This window comes from Haemaphysalis longicornis, unplaced genomic scaffold, assembly GCF_048455015.1.
Source record: "Haemaphysalis longicornis isolate Haplotype H1 unplaced genomic scaffold, Haemaphysalis longicornis Haplotype H1 scaffold_7, whole genome shotgun sequence".
In the NCBI taxonomy this organism is placed as follows: Eukaryota; Metazoa; Arthropoda; class Arachnida; order Ixodida; family Ixodidae; genus Haemaphysalis; species Haemaphysalis longicornis.
In genome coordinates this window covers 115,323,583-115,338,357 of record NW_027526422.1, presented here as the reverse complement: position 1 = coordinate 115,338,357, position 14,775 = coordinate 115,323,583, and the positions used below count along the sequence as shown (strand labels likewise).

General features: G+C 47.5%; 1 protein-coding gene across 1 annotated transcript in view; it reads right to left on the bottom strand.

Annotated features, from left to right (window-relative positions):
- Positions 1–7,477: 7,477 nt before the first annotated feature.
- Positions 7,478–14,775, bottom strand: part of LOC144146844 (sedoheptulokinase-like) — a 74,405-nt gene continuing 67,107 nt past the window's right edge. Inside the window, exon 4 of the mRNA XM_077678783.1 lies at positions 7,478–14,253. Coding sequence (XP_077534909.1) covers positions 13,790–14,253 — 464 coding nt within the window. The 3' untranslated portion in view covers positions 7,478–13,789. The remainder of the gene's footprint in view (positions 14,254–14,775) is intronic.

The window sequence follows — 14,775 nt, the reverse complement described above, 5'->3', positions numbered from 1 at the left end:
GTGCTATGTAGTAAAAATACTTTCTGCATGTGTCATGCTAACAACATTGTGTGTTTTGGAACACGCACAAAACGGGTAATTCCTGGGAAAACCTTGGTAATTACAACTTTGCGGGTTTGTAACTCAGGGTGAGTATTAGGGCTCGCAGTAAACAAAATATCCGAGACATTCGGTTCCCAAAAATAGTCTTTGCTAAGAGTTTGCAAGGAAACGCCGAAGGTATCTGGGCCACAAAGAATTCAATGCAAAAGCATAGCGCGAAACTGCGATGGAATTATTTTATGACAATAAGAAGTAAAGGTGCTTTTTTCAGCTTTCTGGCATAAATTAGTTCTGTTCGACTGAAGACGTGAACATTTATGTGGAATTCTTTTTAGCCTAATAACATTTGGCACGGCCTACAAACTTTTTAAAAAGACTGTACCTACATGGAAACAGAGTGAATTAGTGAGAATCAACATTTCTAACTCATTCAGGAGATAACTCTCGCCCGTAAAAATTGATCGTGGTGACCATCGCTAGTGGTCCTCTCTTGATCAGTGATTGCACCACAGAGGTTACCTCTCAGCGCCACACCCATGCATCCCCATTCGCTCATGATGAGAATGTCTCCCAGATATGTAACACGCCTGATGTGTGAAATAAAACTCGGTACTCCGCTACGACTTGGGAAATAAGCATAGCAGCCAAAGGGTAGCAGCCAATGGCAGCCAGTGCCAACATTCTGAATGGCGACAGGCCTCTACTGCTTAAATCTACTCATTAGGGATAGGAAAATGCCCAGAGATGAAACAGTGGCACAAAATTGACCATATCGGGACGCGAAAGGGGGCGCTCAAGCCGCGACTACAACATCTACCAAAAAGGAAAGCCAGAATTTTACGGGTAAGCTATTAAGATCCGCCGCAACCTTCTTGTCGCGCTTCCAAGTACAGTCACAGACAATTCGAACACGAAAACCTGAACCAGAACACGCAAAGAGGAAAGCCACATTTCCCAACTATGTTTTTGTAACTAAGCCACGCGTCATTTTGACTTGCATGGAAAGAAATCGCGCTATTTGTGCGGTATGGTTCATATTTTCGTGTTCGCATTTCATTTGTTCATTACTGTACCTCTTAAAAGTCGTTGCATGGTGAAGGCTGACAAGCGAATCAAGAATTTTGAAGTAAAGCTTTACTACTCTCGTCCAGCGGTTCCACAGCGGATGCGCAAGCTCACCTTTCGGCCGCAGACACACCCCCTGGGACAACCCCCTTGAAGCACATCACGTGAATCGCCCGGCCCCCTTTCGGCACTGTGCAGAAGGCCCTGTTTTCAGTCGTTCTGCTCAGCTAGCGGCGGCGGTCGCGGCGGATGCGGCCTGTCAGCTGATAGCCAGCCGGCCAGCCCCGCAGCCTCCCACGCATGCGCCGCTGGGTCGCCTCGGGCTACGTGACTCATCTTGCACCCGGCGAAAAGGAACACCGCGTTCGCCGTGAATGAGAGAGGCCGGGCCTCCTCCTGTGAGCGTTTCACGGAAGCGAACGTCTTTGAGCCGTGCTCACCAAAACAGCTACATCGAAGTTTACCCAAGCGAAACCAAGACTTAACCAGACTAAGCCATGCTTTTGCTTTGCATATCTAAGGTTAACTGAGTTAAGCCGCAGCCATTTTTAATGCTATGGCGGCAGAAAACTCACAGTGGTTTGAGACAGGACCTAGAAGCTACTATCACCCCAAAGGGACCCTGTGATGTCACCGAAATTCCGCAAGAAAGCAGAAAATTGCGTGAACTCTAACTCTAATAAAGAATTGCGAGAACTCTAATAAACAATGCTCTTCCGTCTCATGGCTAGTATTTTGGACATGAGGTAAGATACCTTAAGCGATACGTTGTACCTTTAAGATACTTTGTGCCACAGTGCTGCGTCAAGTAAGGCCGGTGCCAAAGGGAAGCCGGGTTGCTCAAACAAAAGGTACAAACATCCACAGTTCGGTGCAATGGCGGGTCTTCTGCAGGCTTGTTTAAGAAAGACGCATGCTCTGATGTTTTTTGGTGAACCCACGTGTCAGCGGCATCTTTAAACGGGCGGTGAGGAGCCGTTGCTGAAGAAAAGTTTATCTACTTACCCTCGGTTCCGACACTCCTTGGTCAGCCTTTTTGCTACGCTTAAAATCCTTTCGATATCCAGTCAGCAATTTTATGCGTATGCGTACAACCGATAATCTTTCGCGGGGCTTTAGAAATCTACACCCTCCCCCCCCCCCCCCCCCCCCCCCCCCGTCCCGCCAAAGAAAACGTCTAAACGTTGTCCGGAGGGCCGCTGAGGGACCCTCGAAACGACTTTTAAACGCAGCAAGCACAGCGCCAACACTCAGTTTATTATGCAGTGTAGCGGCATGTGCACGTTAAGCGTTTGCAGCATTACCACCATAATGTGAGTGCGGCCTTGGTGCGGCAAGATTTAAACTTAAAAAACTTGGCGCAGCTTGCGCTAGTGTTGCAAGGCTGGAGAGACAACAGAGCTGGCGGCCCCTATCTCTTCGTCAGAAAACCCAGCTGTTGCACCTCGCATGGATTTCCGAAACCGACACTGAAAGTTCTCCATGACACAGGCGTTCACATCTCTCCCAAAGCGAGCCCTTTAGCACGCGCTAGAACCCGCAGCGACCGGCTTCGTGAACTCGGCGCCTGTGCTCCCCACTTCAGGTGCGATCGCACGTGAACAGGCGAGGAGAACAGCACGGAGGGCAGTGTGCTCTCGAAGGTCGAGCTGGCCGACACCAATTGCTCCTCACGAGGCGCACGCTTACATGCGATGGGTATTTTGGGGGGTATTTTTTTGGTAACGCTGGACGGCCCAACTAAAAGCTTAAGCAGCTCTGTTTTTAAAAGCTTAATTAGGACACGCCCATGTGTCCCAGTAACCAACCAGTGAGTGCAAAAAGCATCGGTTTACGATTATGTTCCCTCGAAAAAGCGGAATACATCGAATCTATTTATTCACTATTAACAAAATCCCCAGTACCCACACTGGCGGAAGGAGTGCCTCGACTTTACGGCCGCCGCCGTAGCACGTGAAGCAGAAGCAGCGGCGGAAGCAGCAGCGTAGAGTATGGGACCCGATCCCCAGCCGCGGACACCGGGCCCTCTTGAGAACGTTGCAGCTGCGCAGTGGGCTGCGCGACGGCCGGCGTGTGTGTCGACTGCTGCTGCCCGCACGGAGCACACTGGCTGGTATTGGGGGCCACGCAGCTGAGAGCCACTGCCTGGAGCGGCGGCCGGCAGTCACAGGTTCCCTGTGGGCCGCAGTACGCTCCCTTGGGAATGCACTGCTCGTCGAAGTTGCACGGCCATCCCAGCATGGCAGCGTGGCGACACGTGGTGTGACGAGACGTGAGGCGCACGGGCATGGCGCCCTCGCAGCGACACCGGCCGCGACGACACACCGCTCCACGCCCCGCGCACGGCTCCGGGCCGCGGCAGACATCGCTGAAGAGGGAGCCCACGAAAACGGAGTCGAGGCTAAACTTTCCGTCCGCCACAGCCAGGCAGCGCAGCTCGTAACGTCCGGACGCCGAAGGGAACCGGTCCAGGCGGTTCAGCATCAGGCCGTGTGCCCGCAGCCAGAGGTTCTTGCCGGGCCTGCTGGTGAAGATGCTCTCGAAGGCCGAGTCATCTGGCGGCCTCCCGTTGATGTTCCAGGCGGTGTGCGCTGCGTGGCCGTAGGTGATGCTGCAGCTCAGGTTGATGGCACCGTCGCGCAGGTACGGCGCTTCCGACGTGATGCGGGCCACGCCCAAGGCATCCTGACCGCTGGCGTCAAGAACGGACCACACGAGCAGTTCCAGCGTCAGTACTAGCATGGGCGCCGGCCGACATGACGACTGCCCGGACGCTGGCACGTACCCATTAAGAGAAGGTAGCCAGAGCTCGCTACGTATCGCACATATGATCCACCAGGCATTCCGTTCCTCGAACCCCGGCACTATATGCGTGAATTTTCTGTTCAGACCGCAATTTTAATTGGTGCGTCAGAAATAGTTTCTCAAGAGATACCGACTGGGTTCAAAGCACGACCGTTCAAAGTTAACCAGTAGACTGCACTGGATGTTTAGCGCCACCCGTGCATCTATCTGAGAACAAAATGTCCCGTGAAAAGTTGGTGGCGACGACGTTTTGTTTGATGGTATACCACCACAATACCTGCGTGCAGTTGAAATAACTCATGAATGTTTTGGAGAAGATAGTCTTTCTTGGGCTACTTAAACCCAAAAACGTTCTTCTGTATGTCTGTCTCTGTCCCTAACCATGCACCCCTCCGTCTAACGGCCACGATGATTCAAACGCGTAGCTTTTTGTGGTGGATTTTTTTGGGTGGCCAACCCCTCACTACGAGTATGTCTACTCTGGAGGTTTGTCTTCTCTGCAGGAGTGAGACGTGAGGGTAAGAGATTAAGAGGTGGAAAAGGGAGAAAAGAGGCATCAACGTGGCAAAGGTAACAGAAGACTATCGCCATTCGACGACATTTGCAGCGAAGTGAATACCCGTCCAATGTTCTTAGTATTCCTGCTACTCGGTCACTTCCGACGTCATTCAGCGCAAAATTTGAAAGAAGGAGGACGAGGAGGAATAACCTTAATTTGTATCTTAATTCTGGAGTCATGGCAATGGGCGGGGGGGGGGGGGGGGTCTTTTCAGTGCAGAAGTCCCTGGGTGGTCGCGGCCTAGCGCGCCCTTTCGACCAGCCCAAGTTGATCGCCGGGGTCAAGGCTGGCTTCCATGACTTCACACTGCTCATGGTTCGCGGAGGGGATAGGGGAAGGAGTGGTGTGTAGGAGCACGCCCAGATCATGTGGAAGAGTGTGCAGGGTTGGGGAGAGTACTTGCAGGTGGCGGAGTATGAGGTGGGGTAAATGGCGCAGATGAGGGTGTCGTGCGGGTACGTATTGGTTTGAAAGCGGCGGTAGGTGGTGGCTTCTTCCTTAGTCAACTTGTCGTGGGGCGGGGGTAAGGCGCAGCGTTCGAGGCGGTAGTGTTCGAGGATATCTTTGTATTTGTGAGGCACACAATCCCTTAAATATTTCCTTAGGTCGGTTCAACGGGCCATGAAAAGAAGAATGATAGGAGTAACGTTAAGGGTGAGAAAACGAGCTTTCAGTATCTGGGAACAAACTAGAGTAGATGACATCATAGTGTAAATTAAGAAAAGGAGATGGACTTGGGCTCGTTATGTAGTGCGACGAACACCGGTGGACCACGAGGGTAATAGAATGTACACTGAGAGAAGGGTCTAAAAGAAGGTGAAGGGCAATAAATCGATGGAGACACAGAATAAAGAAATATGGAGGCAGATAATGCAATCGAGCAGAGAAGGACAGGGGCGGATGGAAGTCAACGGGAGAGGCCCTGCAGTTGACCTAGTAGGCTGTTGATGATGAAGATGATGTTTTTCTTTTGTTGCGAAAGCGTCTTCCCGGCCTAGAATTGAGTTTAGTGCGTTATCGAGGGTTAGATTATTCATATTAAACAAAGCCGTATTTATCCTCATGGCACCTTCCCCAGCCAGGCTGATAGAAAAAAAAGTGGCGAGACGGAAGAAACAACCGAAGTATCCAGGCAAGTGTGCCATCATTGAGATGAAACAGTACATGTTAAGATAAATACTTTTTATGCCGTAATAATCCCAGAAGAATTTTTTTCGCAAGCCAGTGAGTTTTGCCTCCGGGCATGATCTACTGATTCACTCTATACCTTACCGGTATTTGCCGGAGGAAAGTATGTGACTGGGCAAGTTTTTCTTAGTGTGGAACACATAACACTGAAACGTTATACAGAGACTAAGCGAGAACCCTTATAGTCTCCGTCTACCTTAGCGCTGCTACGCATTCCACAGCTGAGTAACAACTTGCCCAACATTTCCCGCTGCAGCCACTTTCTTGTGCAGTTGGTCAGCGCTTGTTCTGTGATTTGTCAGTCTCCTGGACTGAGGGAACACACCCACTACACAAGGCTCACAATAAAACTTTTCCTCCTTTTTCTCCTCCTTCTCTTAGTCTTAGTCTGCCTTTGTGCTGTTTTGTGCGCCACAGCTTACCAGTACTGTCCTGATAGAAGTGCTAAAACGGACTTGACGTTCGGTCTCATTAACGTGGAGGTTTAGACACCAGGTTTACAGCTATTCACTTCAGTTCGTGACAGCAAAACTCCGAATTTTTCGTTTGTTAAATCAAGTTAACAATTGAAAAATTCTGGTACACCTGAACACTCCCCACGGCGTAGTGAATGCAAAAACATTAGTATTCTATTTCCGAGCGGTTACAGCGTGTCCAGTAGCATGACTGTGTCCTCTCACTGTAATCGTCATCACCATTTTTCGTTTTCCGCCTGTCTCTACTCACTGCTGCTGACTGAGGGGATTGTCCAATCGTTCCCGTCAGTTCTACATGTACGCTGTTAGCCGGAACGCGCTTTTCTACTCGTCTAATTGCTACTTTAGAAATTAGCATGTTCCGATACTCCTGTAGGCCAAGTACAAGTCCTTCACAGACCTTTAAGTCGGATGCCACGAGGCTTTCGCTAGGTCGACTTTCAGCCAGCTAGATCCATGGATCTCACAGTGGCTCTGGGGAAGCCTGGAGATGGTTTTATGCTCCCACGTTACCCATTTCACCTCAAGGCGCTTATACATGGGAGGGGGGGGGATTTGACCCACACCCGTTATCCCATACACACACGAAACAATCCCACGCCAGAAATAGAGAGAGAGAGAGAGAGAGAGAGAGAGAGAGAGAGAGAGAGAGAGAGAGTGAGTGAGTGAGTGAGTGAGTGAGTGAGTGAGTGAGTGAGTGAGTGAGTGAGTGAGTGAGTGAGTCAGCGAGTCAGCGAGCGAGCGAGTTTTATTTTGACGAGCATCAAACGCCGGTAGTTGAGTTACCGGTCCGGTTGAGGGAACTCCTCTAGTCCGGGAAGTCCTGGTCCCGGCTGGCTGCCCAGGTCCTCTACCAGGCTACGCTGGACAGAGGTCGCTGCTGGCCAGCTGATCGCCCGCTGCTCCTAGGTTCGGTGAGAACTGGGGGTAAAGGATGGGGTTTCTGACACTCCCACAACATGTGGCGCAAGACTCCAGGTACGGGACAGAAATTACAGGTAGCGTAGTAGAGGGTGAGGTATATGACACCTGCTTGTTCGGTTATTGGTTCGCGCACCTTCAAGAATAATTTTGCATATTATGCGCCCGGTGACTTTTTCCTGGTACAGTCAGCTGCGCATTTTTGTAATTTCCTTGTTACTCTCGTCATTTATCCCTCTCTTCAGTATTGAGAAACCTTCGAGTGAAATGTGACAGTTTACACGCTCCACGCCTAAAACCTAAATACATCTGCCCTTGTTTCTAGCTTCATTTCTCCGGTTGAAACGCGAAAAATGTAAGCATACCCCAATGTGGAGGAAATATGTTTGCGTGGAATAAAAGCTCACAGGCACACACAACGTGGAAACAACTTTCTTGCGTTTATTGAAATAAAATCACAGCGGAGCGGGATGTTGACAACGAGGGTGAACACAAAATATCACATGAAACTTAAATGTCTACGCTTTGATTTCTTAAACGCAGCGATAACCATTTAAACATCCACGCAACATTCCCAGTCACTGCCCTAGTCCTGTTTACCAAAAACGAAGTATGACCAAATAGGTTGATATGATAACAGGACATGAAACAATGGCTCCACTAACGCCCCCAGCTTACTTCCTTCGTGCAAATGGGACTCTATTACTACAAATAAAAATGACTTGATAAACGTGAACAATCGCCTTATGCGTCACAGTAATCGTGTGACGCAAGTCAGCCCGAGTAGCACAACACGGGCCAGCTATTTTAACAGAAACGACGAGCAATGGGGCCAATAGAGGTGGGCTCCCGCACATGTCTTGAAGCTTGCGGAAGCAACAACACAAAAGCAATCGCTTAAAACAAAAAAAGTAATAATGCCGTCACAATGCACCGAGTATTTAGAACTACTGGAAGAATTTAAAAGTACGATGAATATTTGAGCCCGAATTCACTAGATGCACTTTCGTTTTGTGAATACGGACTCAGCCGAACAGTACTTTTTTCAGTAACAGCGGATTTTGACTTTTTTTCTGGTGCATCAGATTGGACCGAAGGTGTGATCGAACCAATAAGAAACACAGAAGCATCTCTTACTCGCGAGGGGGCACACGCCTTTACCTTTGTCTTCTAGAAATTGCTGCAAGTGGTACCACCTGTGCAGTCGTAGCATGTAACTAGCGGAAAGTGCCTCTTAATATACGTGAATATTTTCTTAAACATACGTGATGGCTATGCTATACGAAATACTATATTCGCATCTTTTATCCGACCTGCAGTTAACTACTACTTCACAGCCGTCATGGGAGCACTGTTAAAAACAACCTACCCAATATCAGTAAAATTCGCCTGTTATAACCAAGACCAGTAGGCCTATTATTGATGGCCATTTAGCGCGAAATAGGACAATTCACGGACCGCGTCGGTCGATAGAAATTTAAGGTTTGCTCTGTGGATCCTTTTCAACTTCCTTTAAAACATACTTTGGTGCACATGGTAACCATGTGTGTCCATTGCAGGCGCGACAACACGTATTCAATAACACGTCTCGGTATTCCCAAGCTGTGTTCGACGGCGGTTCGCCCGCTGCGCTATTACTTCCTCCATGTGCGTAGGCAGATATGATGTTTCTGGCCCACAGCTTTCAGGCATAACACAACAAAAAAGATTTTCGGCAGACATTTCAAATGTTAAATTCAAATTCCGGTTCTTGTAAGGAAATGCAGCCCAGCTCGGTGACGTCTTGAATGAAAAGCTTGCACATGTTTGGGAGCTGTCCACCATGTTGTTGAAGCAAATGTCGATGCATTTGCAATAGTTGCTACCAAATGCCTTGTCCTAACTTTGGAAGCCCAGTGCCGTAAATAATGTAGCAATCGGAAGGAAAATGAGGTGGAGAATATATTGAAGAGGCTGCCTCATTTATGTACCTCACCAATTCGGAATAACAAACTAGGCTATTGCAGATAATCTGCAGTGAGCTCGATCGTCACCATGCTTCAGATACTGCCACGCAGCTACAGCCCGTAAGGAAACTAGTGGGTACCGTCCTTTTATACACCTGAAGCAAAACGCGCGAAAGATCTTGACACTTTGTGTTTAAAAAGCAGACTTCCAACATGCTTTCTTTATGAGATTAACTTCATAACAAAATACTGTGGTCATAGCAGTACCCATTCCAGGTAATAGTACGTGCACAGTACGCATTGAAATTTAACTGTTTTTGTTTATAATTATTGCCAATGTGCTGTCAGGTTCCTAATCAGATGCGATGGCCAAGGTTTGAGCTTCTTATTTTGTTACACGCTGTGATTCACAGTATTGTTGCCTATAATCTCTTTTGTTTAAAATATAGATTGTCCTAATGTCGGCTACAGGTGTGGCGCCGCAATGTCATTGCTCCATTCAACTCCTCCGAGATTGTGTTCTATATCCTTTTATTCCCTGCCCAATAACAATGTGAGTACGATGGTGCCACCTCAAGATTCGAAGTCTTAATAATGTCTACACAAAAAGATCTCGCGGTTGGTCCCAAAGTGTGGGCCTCTAAATGCTAACTCCATCAGGCGAATCAAAACCTGACAGCAGAGCTTGCTACAATTCAGCTAGTTTACTAGCCTACGCTTGTCTACAATATCAAGGTTTTCTCTACCGAAATGGCCCTTTATATAAGATATCATAATTATTTCGACTCAACATAAATCTTAAGCTGATATTTAAGGCCTCAACAAAGAGCACCTCGTACATATACACAGGCAAAAGAGAGACGCAGTTGTAGAGGTAAATCAAAACAAGAAGTCAGAAAGTGCGGCTGCTAAAGGCAAAGGTGCCAAAGATGCGAAGCTCCTCTGGGTGACTTCAAAGCCCAGTAAACAGAACTAAATGAAGATGCGCCTATTTTGTGCCAGGCATTGTGCAACACAGCAACGAAGTACAAAGGCACGGTTGTTCCCGTGAACAATGTCGCTTCTTGTTTAAGCGCTGGTTTTTGCAAAGCACAAACAACGTCCCATGTGGCAACATGGGTAGTCGTAACACCACCGCAACGAGCAACGTTCAGCATAACTGCACCGCTGAGCCAGCACGTTACATTAGCAGGCTAAATAGCGCACACTAAGTAAAGGTAGCTTCCCAGAGTACAGACGAGTTACCTACCTATTACAGAGCTAACTAGGGGTACGTTACGCGTAGTAGGTAACGGGCAGATTTTATTTTGCAGGTCTAGTGCTCGACTGTATCTGCATTACCAAGAAAAGTCCTTAATCTGTAAGAAAGACTGTACGTGTTTTAAGTAACGGAATGAAAGATATGTGCAAGGATCGGTCATTCGTTGTACTCTGGTATTGTACAACAATATAACACACAGCGTGCAACTCATCAGCAACTTTCTGTCCCTATGGTTTAAAACTTGTATACGTCCATTCGGTTGCACGGTGATGCAGCAGTGCTATTTACATCATAGTTCCTAATGTTGTTTGCGAATATCGTTAGGTTGCTCTAGGACGCGTGCAAGGAAATTGTGCACATCATTTAAGTGCGACAACGTAAATCTCACACCGCTATTTAAATAACCAACGATAACGTTTGCAAGATTGCTTTCGACAAACACTTAGACTAGAGTGTCACTCACAACATCGTTTTTTTTCCTCTCTGCCTGCCGGCCTTTCTGATCTAAGGCTACACTTTCCCAGTCTACGTGAAGGTGCGTGCGTGAAAACAGTACAGTATTGACTAACGCAGGCCTTACAATAAACATCGCAGTGGTGTTCAGCCACTGGCCGCACAGCTGCACCCTTACATCGATCGCTGATACTTCGGCGTGCATATAAGTACAGCAGCCATTTGCGCCATCGAATAAGTTCTAGCCTGCCCTGAACCTTAATAATGTTCGAGTTTTATAGATAAAGTCACCTGGAGTAATCGACAAAACTGTCTACAAAACTAATCAACAACACTGCGTTTTTCGCAGCGCAGTGTTGCTAACAACTTTTCTCGACACCTTCAGTGGCCGCTGACGTCGCTCACACGTATTCCTACACATTGTTTACATTGTTTTGCATTAAAATGCTATTTCGAATGCTATTGTACTGAAATTTGTGAACAAATGTGTCTTATTATGTACGCTGTAAATCGGGTGGCTGAGGCCCCTGTCAGGCCACGTCCGCCTTTAGTCGGAGCCTCCACTTGGTTTTGCCAACAAATAAAAATTAAATACTCAAATACTCAAAATACTCGATTTTTTATCCTTTTTTAAGTCATGCACGTCATGCATGCTTTAAATTACAAACATTTTCTTTTGTTTTCTAGCTTAAAGACGCCAACACCATTATGTACCCGTCTCAGCGCAGAAGTGATTTCGAATGCAAAAAAAAAAACAAGATGAGTGAAAAACATTTCAAGCAGTAAAGAATGCTTTTAGGAATACAACTGCAACCCCGTCGCAAGAAACAATTCGCGTGCGATCGATTAAGTAATGCCGAAACACAGTTCGAATTGGAGACAAGGTGAACTTTTTCTGGAGCCTTCCAGAGTTCTGTTAGAAAAATAGAGATGCGGAACGAGTCCTGGGGCGGTATTCTCGTAACTGTCCCTTTTGAAAACGTCCCTTTTGCGTCCCTTTCATCGTGACGTACTTCCGCTTAATCAGGGGCCTTTGATTCAAATACCACAACTGTTCTTGCAAACGCATTTTAAAGAAGTGAAACCGTATCAGAGTATCTTTTATATGTTTATTGTTCCGCGAGCGAACCAACAATAAGGCGACGAAAAATCGTCTGCTCCAAATCGTCTGCTCCGAGTAGCCACGGCTCATAGCTCCGCCGTGCTTGCATGACGTCACATCCGGGTGTTCGCTTTTAGCCAATCAGGGCTCGCTCAAAAGGGACACTTTTGAAAGGACACAAAAGGGACAAAACACGGGAATACCGCCCCTGAACAGTGTGGAAACGATTTATCAGGATAATGTCTAGAATGTCGCATTCGTCACGTCTTGCGTTCATTAAAGAAATCATAAAAATTAAATGGAAGCTTGCTTCATTCAGAATACTGCTTTGTCGAAATAATAGTTATGGAGATATCTCTTTAATTCGCCCTATGAAAAAATAAGCTACATATTAAGAAAAACCGATGAAGCAGTGGCGTCTCACCACCACCATTTTTCTCGTAGGGTTCTTATGACGTCGCAGGAACTTATTTGTGGGTCTAGGAGCCTCCAATCGAATCCACCGCCAAGAAATGAGGCCCTTCAACTCTACTGGTGCCTCTAGTCCCGTTAAACCCTATTACTTGCATGCTAACGTACAGTTAACACGCCGATAAAACTTCTTTAAATTCCAATTATTACGTCACCGCTGACGTCGTATAGCGCGAAATTCGAAAGTGCGCCATAGTTCTTAACTTTTTTTGTTCAAAAACGTCTTTTGGGAGCGGAATGGACTTGATAAGTTAACAAAGACTAGAATTTTACAGTTGTATTTTATCTTCATTGCCCTTTTTCAAATAACATGCAACAAGAAGCAGCGTACAGTACTTGCTGTTCGCCTTCTTAGAGATGGCGTATTCCCAAATCAGAAGGCCAGCTCATAATATGGCCTAAAAAGGATTACATTACACGCACTGCGTCCGAAAAAAACAAAGCATACAAAAAACCGTGGAGTGGTTTTCTCTAAAAACTGCGAAGTCTGTTTAGCCAAATTAAAATCCAGCTAACGTCATCGCGGTAGTGTTTGCAACCATGAAGAGCGCCAGATTCATGTTTATCCGCCGTTTAGGGATCAACTGAGGCTTTTTACTTCTACAACGAAGTTCACTGAAGATCGCCATAAAACGGCGACAAAAATGAGTTCGCAAGAATAAATTACAGCACACATACAGATGTGTTACACGACACTTTCTTTACTTCTTTTTCTTTTTTTTTAAACAGCAAGCCCAATCAGGATGTCAAATCGCACACTTATGGCCAAAATCACTTTTTCATTTTGGGTATAAGTTGTACCTATTTCAGTTTTGACCCGCCGGGGTGGCCGAGTGGCTAAGGCGCTGCTGTGCACGAGGTCGCGGGTTGTATTCCCGGCAGAGGCGGCCGCTTTTCTGATGGAGGCGAAAAGCAAAAAACGCCCGTGTGCGCGAGATTTCGGCGCACGTTAAAGATCCCCAGGTGGTCCAAATTAATCCGGAGCCCCCCACTACGGCGCATCGCCTGCGTATCGTCGGCGAGTGAAACACTACAATCAATCAATCAATCAACCTATTTTACTTTCAAGCACCGTCCCGAAACGCAGCTGCCCGAAGTTTCTTGACGGATGTTGCGAGAGAGAGATAGAGAGAGATCTTTATTATCGTCGTATAGTCAAGTCAGCATTATTTTTGAACAATCGTGAGCTAAAAACGATGTAGTAAGCATTCTATCAGTTGTCTAAGACATCTGAAATTGGCATCGCCACTGAAACCAGCCAGACGAAGTCTCCACGCCATTTTTCCTGACTTCACAAACGAACAAAAGCAAAACGCATCAAAAACAGTAACAAAAAAAAGCGCACGCTCGTAATTACAAATGCGCTGTTGTTGGTCAGCATGGAGTTTTAAATGTGTCTTTGTTCTCGGCGATACATTAGCGTAGGAACCAGCCGAGTAAAAGCAGCGGCACAGCCGCTTCGTCCAACCAGTAGACAAGACAAGACTACAAGCTTCTGGGCTATTGCGTCAATCGGTTCCCATGCTTGAGCGCAGCTAGCGCCGCGCCCAGTGCCGCATCTCCCTTGCCACGCAGTTCGAGTGGAATGCCGTACACTTCCTGCACGGCCTGTTGTAGGCAGGCGTTGCGCATCAGGGCCTTCCCCGTGCCCACGATGCGGTTCACGCTGGCCCGCTCCAGGAGCTCACGGGGCATCATGGCGTGGAGGTTCCGGGCCAGACCCTGGCACAGAGCGCGCAGCACAGGTCCCAGGCTGATCGCCGACTGCGGCCCGATGCCGGACACACAGCCCCGCGCACCGGGTTGGTGACGTTCGCCGAACACCGTCGGCGTTACCACCAGGTCCGGAGGAGGAGGCGTTCCGTCTGTCGGCTGCGTGCTCCCGGTAGACGCGGCATTGCTTCGTTCGTCGCTGGCGGCTGCTAGAAGACGGTCCCAAATAGCGCTTTCCGGGATGCCCGTTCCTGCGAGAGGAATGCGTATAGCAACAAAAAAAAAAAAACATGACACTGGCGCTCGCCGATATGTGTGCACGCAGTCTGCGCCCGCGAAATTTTAAAAGCGGAACATTTTTGCTATTACAAGACTGACCTTAATTGCAAGGGTTGCTTTAATGTAATGAGAATGCTCAAAAAGAACCTTGTAGCTGAACCTATGCAGTAGACAACATACCAACGTATTCGTTACATTTGGTGGCGAAGCACAGCTGGCGATAACTTGCACATTTAAACTGCAAATTTATTCTGTGGGGCTGAGATAAATAGATGTTTTTCATTTGAGCGCCACTGCATATACGCTATACCCGCCATGCCTCCTAGATGGTTATTTGACTAGCTCCGAGTTCTGCAGCCCATTTTAATGTCTCTTCTTCTACTCCAATCAAAACCATTCAAAGTACTCCTCATCTCAATCTGTATTGCCACATGTCACTTAAACCATACCCAAACAACCGATCACATAGCTTGTCAATTTTAGTATGCTGAGCA